This window comes from Mya arenaria, chromosome 14 (assembly GCF_026914265.1).
Source record: "Mya arenaria isolate MELC-2E11 chromosome 14, ASM2691426v1".
NCBI lineage: Eukaryota > Metazoa > Mollusca > Bivalvia > Myida > Myidae > Mya > Mya arenaria.
In genome coordinates, this window is record NC_069135.1 from 53,793,934 (window position 1) to 53,803,929 (window position 9,996).

The following is a 9,996-nucleotide window of genomic DNA, read 5'->3' on the forward strand; positions in this document are numbered from 1 at the left end:
TTTCACACGCAAAATTGGTTTTTAGTCGATTTGATTATGGTCAAATGTATTAAGGTACATGTATGGTCATGTTCCATCTGGGTTGCAAACTTGCCAATATATACCAGGATGTAATTGGTTTATAGTCGATTTTATTATGGTCACTTGTATGAAGGTGTTGTAAGTTCACATCTGCCTTGATATTGTCATAGCTATGGTGTTGTCGGTGGCATTGTGCAAAAACAGTATCCTTGAATCGTAAATCGTTATCCGTTCACATGACACCTGATTAGTGACATTACGCACATGTCTAGTAAGACTTTGCATGAATTTCTGCACAATATTGTGCCTCAGTACCAGGAAATCAGGTATATATAGATTTTGATTGATTTAAAAAACGTCTGATTCATGTTTTAACAGCATCCGGTATAAGTTTGCAAATCCGGTTTACTTGCAAACTTAGTTTTTTTATTATCTTATCAACTTCAAAAGCGACACAGAAAGTTTGCCCATTAAATAAGAAATATTTTAAGTAAAATTAAAAAAAAAGTTTTAAGAAATATGAAAATTTTAATTCCAAAATTGATTTCTCCAGTTGGCCACCAATTGGATTTTAGGTCCCCCGCGGGGTTTTGCCAAACTCCAATTGGAGAATTTTCCATATGAGCCGAAACGGGGGAAAAAATCAGCAATTTGAAAAAAATTAAATATTACAATTTGGAACAGAAAATTACATTTCTATTTATGTTTTGTGTACTAGAGTTATTAATTTTATTAAAATCTAAAAAAAAATCAAAAATTATGATTTTGTAAAAATGGTTCTCCAATTGGAGAAATTTCCAATTGGAGAATTCCACAGTCAATTTCTATTGATAAAATTCACCAATTGGAGAATACAGAAGTTGGAGAACACAGAAGTTGGAGAAATCACCAGTTGGAGATTTCCACAGTATTACAGCTGCTGGGTTAAAAAAGTTGGGATATATACATGTCATCATATAATTGCTAATTAATTTAATATTGATAGAATATTCAAGAAAACAACAATGCAAGATGATAGTTGTTACCTGATTTCGCGTATACCATCGGCATTTTCAACTTGTGTGCAATCTAAAGCAGTTTTATTATATACAACTGCGTCAGATGTGTAGTTTTATTATTCCTTTTCAGAAAACTGTTTTATCAAAATGCATATTTCACTAATAAATCTAAAAAATCAAACTGTTTGCTTAATTTTGCATTTTCCAAAAATACTTCCTGGTGGTACTTGGTTATAATATTGAATTTTTAATCGACTTTAAGGTTAGAGAACACTGAATGTATTCCTTAAGACCACTCGGTCAAGGATTACCCGTGAAAGCGCAAGCACTTGCGTCAAACAGGGTCCTTTAATTATTTTTCAAAGCACCGATGAAGGGGTACAACTTTCATTGGTTAAATCTAACTAAAATAAACAAGCTCGATTTTGCTAAAGGTGATTAGCTGATAAAATCACTCTCGAGTCCGTTTCCTGGCTAGAAACTTTTACTGTGTCATTTTGAGAGGCCATCCATGAGATAGTACCCCTGGTGGGGATCGAACCCACATAGTCGTGGGTAAGAAGCAGAAACCTACACCACTAAACCACTTTCATCCTTAAAGTACCGAGAGGCAGGCATCACGCGGCAAAGGGATCGAGCTAAATGGACCATGGAATGAACCCACGACTACGACCTCAATAGGCTACGCCTTAACCAATAGGCTACGGAGACGGTATTAATGCATGTACTCAATTGCAGATTCAGGGGGTGGGGTCGGTCCCTCCACCCCTTTGAATCGTCCGTTTATACATTCTCAGTCAATATCGGGGAAAATACAATGTTAAGATAAAAATGCCCTATTTCGGACTATAAATTAGAGGAGTACACCTACCCTGGCCCAACATTCAATTTCTGTTCCGAAGGAGGGGCGGATGTGAAAAGATTGAGCCAATGAGTTTCTGTAATCAGAATTGTTGTTTCAGAATGTTATAGTTCCTTTAAACAGTTTAAACGTTTTAGGACATCGAAATAAACAGACGCATGTTCAGTTTAAACATACTCTGTATACAACGTTCTCGTACTCCAGTGTGATGATGCTATGCATTATATTTATCATCCGACCTCTGATGAACAGGAATGACAACGTTTAAAAGCTATTATTTATACAATTATGATCATCTGACTGACTGAGTATCTGCCAAAACTTTTCTGTTCAAAGAGACTCTCTCATGTTTTGACACCAGACATATTTATTTTCTCGTAATGCATCTGAACACTTATATTTATTTTACTCCTTGGTATTGAATTTGCAGAAATAATAGTAACCAGGTTGATTTTCTTTTATACTTCAATTGCATTTTTAAAAAAGATGGGAGCAAGCCCATGCCGGTGCAGATAACACATACTCGAAGATTATGTCAATCAACTGATTGTGCAACAGCCTTTTGTTGAATCGTGTTTGTAACGCATTACAAAATTTTGGACTTCAAAGACTATATATTTTAGCACATATCAACATTTAGGGTTCCAGCCATCAATGGCTTAGCTTTAACACTTAGTTTGATTCACAATACTTTATTTCATAATAACAATCTATAAAATCCAAGTAAAAGATGCATTTTCAAAACCCTGTACGCTTCGCTTAAATTCACTCAAAAACTCAAGTTCGAAATATTTAAAAAAGTATGTCATAAACATATCCCCTTTAGCGGCTGAGGAAGCCGGTCCAAACCATTCACATACTAAAAAACTGAGTATCTTAATATATAAATCTCTAATAAATTTGCCAAATAAAATTCAACATGGGTAAACAATTATAAAAAATAACGTATTTTATGTATTGCAACATATATTTATAAAAAGATAAAGTCAATTGAATCAAATGAATATTTTCAATGTACTTTCTTTCCCGCGGTAAGTGGACTTTTCATCTTACTCCAACAAGTGAGGAGTATGGTTGATTCTCTTAGTGACAGAAATCAACTTTTTTAAACACTTAGTGTATTTCAAATCTAGTCCATATAAACATCCCCTTTAGATTCTTTGACGATTGCATTTTCCATGGGAGATCACTGCGGATAAACATACAAGTGTTGTTTAGCCACACTGTGGTTTCAATAATGTCAGGGGCGTAGCTACCCCTCCATTTGTGTGGATTCATAAATGTGCTGGGGGGTTCGGGGGCATGCCCCCCTCAGAAAATTTTGAAGATCATGGTGCAATCTAGTGCATTCGGGGCGTTTCATGTGCATTATTTTGTACTGGAAAATAACCAGTTTTTGGATCATGTAGTCAAGTTCGCATACTGCTACTTCGGTGTTTTTTTTCCAGAACCATGTTTTTTCAGTCGCGTATTCACGTATAGGCGGCTACACGCCTGTATGTTGTGCATATAATGTATAACTTGGTTTATATGATGCATCTTTAATGTAACACCTCCTTGCTGCTACACCAATAGAAACTTCATTGGATATTAGCAGTAAAAGAACTAGCACTGACGTTCCCAATTTTTGTCTGGGTCATTTAAATAATAGAAAACAAATTACATGATAAACAAATTTGTTTTGACTTCTTTAATGAATTATATAAACACATTGTACAAACATATCATGACACTTTTAAACAAAAAGTATGGCTGTCAATTAAACAGTATGCTAGCTTTAAAGATTGAGGCAAACCATTGAAATTATTTTACAGCGGTCTTAAAAAAGGTGTATTTAACTTTAAAGCTGCAATCTCACTAATTGATCGTTTTGACTACCGGCACTCTTTTATTGTTGGTCTATAAATAGACCATTTTTTGCATAGACCCAATTTTAAGTGATATAAGACTGCTGAAATAAGATCAGATTGCATTTTTTCATATTTATGGCTAAAATGATGTTTTATGGGTATAGTAGCATTACGAACAATTTAATGTAAATGAACTTTTCGGCAGTCTTACCAAACATTTTTGATTGGTTCTACTGTGAATTATCTAATATGACTGAATTAAAGGAATGATAACCAAATCAGCTTTTGAGACAAATTTCTTAAAGTGTCTAAAATGACAATCTGTGAAAGTGCAGCTTTAAGTTTTGATCTAAAGCTTCATTTACACATTGTTATATTATAAATAACTGTTTAAAAGGTCTCATGTACAAAATAAGATAATAATTTTCATACAAATATCTAAAATTGATTAAAATAATAAAGTATCATTAACATATTTCTTAATAGTGCTATTTTTCCCAACTGACAATACCATTCAAAGCCATCATTTCAACTATGAAGTTATTTTTAACTTTCAACTGTTTTATAGCATATATGCAACAAAATATACCAAAAATACAAGCCATGAACAATATGATTGTTCAACTTGCATTGTCCTTGACCTTTTAAAATGACCATTTTCCTGTTCTGTCTATTTGTAAGTTGTGCCCTGAGGAATGAAGTATGACTGTATGAATCACAAAAAGCAATAAAAACACTAAAAAAATCCCCCATTACCCCTGTAATTTCTAATACAGCAGTAAAATCAAGCAATTTTCAAGATTGATTGTGCTGCCAAATCAAAAACATGTTTGCCAAAACATTTAGAGCTGCATTCTCACAGATATACCGTTTTAACAACTTTTGTTTTGTCTTGGAATGAGCAAATTTTTGCGTAAATATCAGCAAACCAATGGTAAAAGATTGCTGACAAAACATCAAATCCCAGATTTCATATTTCCTTCGAAGATTAATGTTACTAATGGTTTAAGAAAAGTGCATAAAACATCAATGTTTTAACTTAAATAGAAAAGTCAGCGATTGATTTTTTTGTCAGTAGTCTTATATTACTGGTTTTCATGCATTTTTCGCAAAGATTGGATGGTACCAATTATTTAAACTTTGTTAATCCATTTAATCCCAATTTATTATCCATTCACTTTTTAAATTATTTTTTTATGATAATGTCACGGACCTATAAACCATATATATATGGTTTATAGGTCCGTGATAATGTGAATGCCTCCACATGACTAATTTTACCAAGCGATGTAAAGTTTTTATATTGTCACCTTGATAGTCTGAACATGTGCAAAAACTGTATTCTTGGTGAAGCCTTATAAATCGTTTAAGATAAAAAAAATATACTCATTTTACCAGCGACAATATGCTTAATGTTTATCAAGGCTCATAACTCAAGAACTGTACAACATATTCAAGTAAAACTTGGTGCAGTCTTTAAAAATTGTATTGTCTGGAGCAGAACTTTAACACTACTGGATGGATTTTTTCATACAATTGTAAAGCACAATCAGAATGAGTGCTGTATATAAAACAAAACATAACTCTATTTCAACTTATAACATAGTTATTGCCCTTCGTTACTATTTCTTGTCCGTGGCGTAACTTCAAAAGGACCGGCAAAATTCAACAAAACTTTATGCAATAGTAGCACATAAGAAGATGAATTGCATTATGAAAGAACCATAACTCGAATTAAGCGTATTACAAAGTTATTGCCTTTTTGTTTGTTTTTTCTTGTTCGTGGCATGACTTTAAAACTACCGGATAGAATTCAACAACACTTCATGTAATAGTAGCACATAAGAAGAGAAATTGCAATATTAAAGAACCATAACTATAGTTAAGCTTAATACAAAGTTATTGCCTTTTTGTTCCTGTTTCTTGTTCGTGGCATTACTTTAAAACTACAGGATAGAATTGAACAAAACCTCATGCAATAGCAGCACATAAGAAGAGGAATTGCAGTCTGAAACGACCATAACCCTAGTTAAGCTTAATATAAAGTTATTGCCTCTTGTTACTTTTTTCTTGTCCGTGGCATAACTTTAAAACTACCGGATAGAATTCAACAAAAACTCATGCAATAGTAGCACATAAGAAGAGGAAGTGCAGTATGAAACAACCATAACTATAGTTAAGCGTAATACAAAGTTATTGCCTTTTGTAACTTTTTCTTGTCCGGAGCATAACTTGAAAACTAATAAATATAATTTTATTTAACTGCATCCAAAGGTAAAGCACAATGAACGGACATGCAATGAAAATAAACATCACTTTATTTTAGCTAATCACAAAGTTATTACACGTTGTTTATTTCCTTATCCGGAGCATAACTTGAAAACTACTGGATGGGATTTGATTAATATTGTATTAATATAAGTTTGTGAACAACGCTTTCAACTAATCATTCTGAATCATGCGGATTGTGAACAACGCTTTCAACTAATCATTCTGAAACACGCGGATTGTGAACAACGCTTTCATCTAATCATTCTGAATCACACTGAAGTCGTTTTCCTTGATACAAATGGAGACACATAAATTACACAAGACCGCTGTCATTTCAAATATCAGCGATCATTGTGAACAAGCCCTAATTAAAATTTAGTTTGCAAGAAAAAAAGAAATGATCAATTCTAAAACGTTTTTATATCACATTTATTTTTTTATGTTATTTTCTTTCAAACATGGAGGATATATCTTTATCAGCAAGGCTAATAAATGTAGTCCGTTATGATAGATATAGTGATAAAAAACTAAACAAAACATGTATGTAACGGGATTTCAATTCGTGTCCAAGTTGTGATGCAGTTTATACATGTTACTGACACAATCTAAATCCGTTATCAATTCTTCGATGCAGTAGTCTTGCTACATGCCAGTTGGCTGCATTGTTTCTGGGATATAGTCGTAGTGAGTTCCCGTAGAAGAACCAGGCATGATCAAGCCAGCCTAACCGTTCACAACAGTCACCCAGCATGTTCATAGCTGTGTCTACATGACCATGACCTTGGCTATTCAATACGTACTTAGAAAGTTTGAGGTATGTTTCAAATGATCTGACATGCAGACCAAGCTGTCTGTATGTGAGAAACTGGAGGTAGTAGAGAAATGGGAAACAGTCAACTACGACCATGTCCATCCACTCAGGGAACCCATGCTGTGTCTGTTGTCTCTGTTGTCTATCCTCCTCGCTTATTGTTTTGAACATTTCATACTGCAAAAACTCTGGGATACAAAATGTTTCGTGTCTTGAAAGATATATACAGAAACAAATGCAATTTGTTAAAATGTCTGTGCTATATTCAATCAAGGCATTCAACAGAAAAAAATAATTTAGAAATTTGCATCCGCTTTCCTTGCACCTACATATTTGCCACACTTTTGGCCCAAGCAGGCTCTCACAGTAGGTCAGGCAGTTTTCTGCTGTTTCATACTGGCCACTGCAGAACAACATTGAGGCAGCCTTTAGTCTGTTGGACAACGGGGCCTTATCAAAGGAGCGTTGGTACAACTTATAGACGTCCTGTGTGATTGGTTTTCCTTGCTGGATACACCTGGATGCTTGGACTGAGGCAAGCGTGCAGCAACGATGAGGTATTAATAGAGAGGCTGACTCTTGTTCTAAATTAGACCCCCGCTCAGATATGCTGGCTAACTTTGTAATATCTTGAGATATGGATTGTACGTATTGATGCCACTCGAGGCTTGTATTTTCTACTAGTAGCGAGTTTATTTCTGCCTGGAACCGTCCAGTGAATGATGATACTAAATCAGATATAACACTTAAATCAATTTCGAACCAAATCATATTTCCAGTGTTTATGGCATGAACGTATTCCGCTGACATTCTCGCACCAATTGAGTCCATCTCTATTTTATAAATGCACTGCAAGTCAGAGGTTATCATGCTAGTTATCATCCCTGTAATAACTTTAAGTTCATACTTAAGTAGCTTTGAAGTGAAAAGATTGACATTAGAAATAGTGTAGTGTGGACAATACTTCATCTTCAGCCACCTTAGAAGTGTATTTAGACAGTAAATAACACACTGTACAAGGTTATTTTCCTTCCATATGGCTGCTGGGAATGTTTCAATGGTCCATAACATAGCTGTCTTGCAGTGGAAGGTACTCAGACGATCTTCAAATACTGGCTTGAAGAATGATTTGCGAATTATTTTGATTAACACATATGTCTTGAGCTGAACAGTGTTCATGTCAAACATAAGGAGTCTTTCCATTTGTGGGGTTGAGAACCTCCATTCCCATTTCGTCTTTGGATAGATTGGGTCATTTGGATTGACAAGGAGTGCCTTAGGGAGTTTACACTTGGTTAAAAGAGGCTCGGTGTAACCTTGTTGCACCAGGAACACTCCAGTCTGCCTTGCTCGGGCCAGTGTGTCATGTCTGGGCCAGTGTCCGGGCCGGGGTCTTTCAAACAAAAATTGGCACTCCTCGGGAAGACTGGCACAATAAAAGGCAATCACAATATCATAGTTTTCGTGCCCGCTCCTTGATGGACCGTGTTTAAATAACTTACCCGACCGGTTGCAAGTTCTATAAACTCCCTCAACTCCTTCTTCAGATTTATTCAGCAGGACTCTTCCTTCACTGTCTTTCATCTCAAAGGGCGGCGTTTCACGTGTCTCTGGCGATGGACTATCATGTCTGAATACCTGGAGAAAGCATTGCTGGGGTGGGGAATGTTCTGTCTTTAATACAAGGAGATTATAATTCCCTTGCTGCCACTTACCCAAGTTTAATATCACAGGCTGTCTATAACAACAAAGCAATGTATCATAGTCTGATTCCATCCCATTTGTTGTTGTCCCCTCAGTCTGACTACCATAGTGATATGCAGCTTTGCTATTATCCTTCATCCTCAAGGTGATCGTGGACACTGTCTCCATCATCCGCCATGTCCATCGCCTCTTGTCAATCATTTGACGGCTGACCCCAATGTCCTCAAGCACACTGGACAGTTTTAAAGACATCCACTTTTGGTCCTCTCTGTCCATGGCTACTTTGATAAAAAAATCATGATATAATGCATTATATGATATAATGTAAAACTATTATGTTGCTTTAGAGTTTGATTTAGAACGTAGCAGTTAATAATTAGTAGTATACATTACATTTAGTTTTATGAAGTGTTAACAGTTTATATTTTTGAATGTTTAACTTTTAAGTAAAATGTACATACCTTTTTTAAATATCAAATAGAATTGTTTGTTGAAAATATTAAATCTGTATGCAAGTCTTAGGTAAAATGAGTATCCTTTAAAACTTATGATATTTTATACCTTGACATGTTTCTAAAAATATATTGTTTATCTTGGGTTGTATATTATCGTTTTATAGCCTTTGATTCGTGTGATTTACTACTTACTGCTCCGCCAAGAGAATTTATTCCTGGGTACAATTTCGTATTTTGGGGGGATTGATAGGCGGCAGGGTTGCTAAAGAGGTGTATCACAACCACAGACGCTGCCCCTGTGGGCGGTACCGTTAAATGGGCTGTCTCACAGATGATAAAATAGTGAAAAAAATAAAATTGTCAAAAATGACATAAACTTGGCATCGATGTATACAATGCATTGAAACTTACTAACTGAAGTACCACATAGTTTAAAATTTATTTAAGTTTAGCAGTTATTTCGTATTTTTCCATTAAAAAATATTACTGGGTATGTCTACCAGGTAGAATTAATTCATTATGCGTGATTAGCTAGTCGGTGTTATCACGTGATATTACCGAGGTAGGTTTATAGCTTAATTATGTCACCCGTTTAGGGTAAGCCTGGGTAGCTCAGTAAGGAAGATTCTGGACTTCAATTTTGGCGACGCGGGTTCGAACCAGGTCTCCGACACAATCTTTTTTTTACATTTGGTACTTTTTTTTACAATTATCACATACTATTAGATAAATGTCCTAAGATTCGTTATTTGGTGCAAATCTGTGATACAGTCCCTTTAAGATTTAGGTAGATTAAGTTTCTGTTCTATAATAATTATACAAATACAATTTAGATATTAAATTGAGCATTCCTACATCAGTCGCTTTGTAAGCGGTCTTATATAAAGTTTTGAACTCGTCGCAGAGCCCATATTCACTAACCTTTTAAGTCTGCGTTTAAGACCATAACCCACATTCACTAACAACTTAAGTGTCAGTTTAAGACAAGGACCCTTATTCACTAACGTCCTTAGTCGTCTAAGTT

At 35.0% G+C, this 9,996-nt stretch overlaps 1 protein-coding gene across 2 annotated transcripts; it reads right to left on the reverse strand.

Annotated features, from left to right (window-relative positions):
• Positions 1 to 6,468: 6,468 nt before the first annotated feature.
• LOC128218244 (uncharacterized) lies at positions 6,469 to 9,040 on the reverse strand. 2 transcript variants are annotated; one of them, XM_052925854.1, is made up of 2 exons: positions 8,979 to 9,040; positions 6,469 to 8,798 (listed from the first exon to the last, which is right to left on the reverse strand). In XM_052925854.1, exon 2 carries the CDS (start codon positions 8,791 to 8,793, stop codon positions 6,595 to 6,597), a length of 2,199 nt encoding a protein of 732 aa, XP_052781814.1. In that variant the 5' UTR covers positions 8,794 to 8,798; positions 8,979 to 9,040; the 3' UTR covers positions 6,469 to 6,594. The 2 variants fall into 2 exon arrangements, with proteins under 2 accessions (XP_052781814.1, XP_052781815.1); XM_052925855.1 differs by having other exon boundaries at positions 6,469 to 8,795; positions 8,979 to 9,020.
• Positions 9,041 to 9,996: the final 956 nt, after the last annotated feature.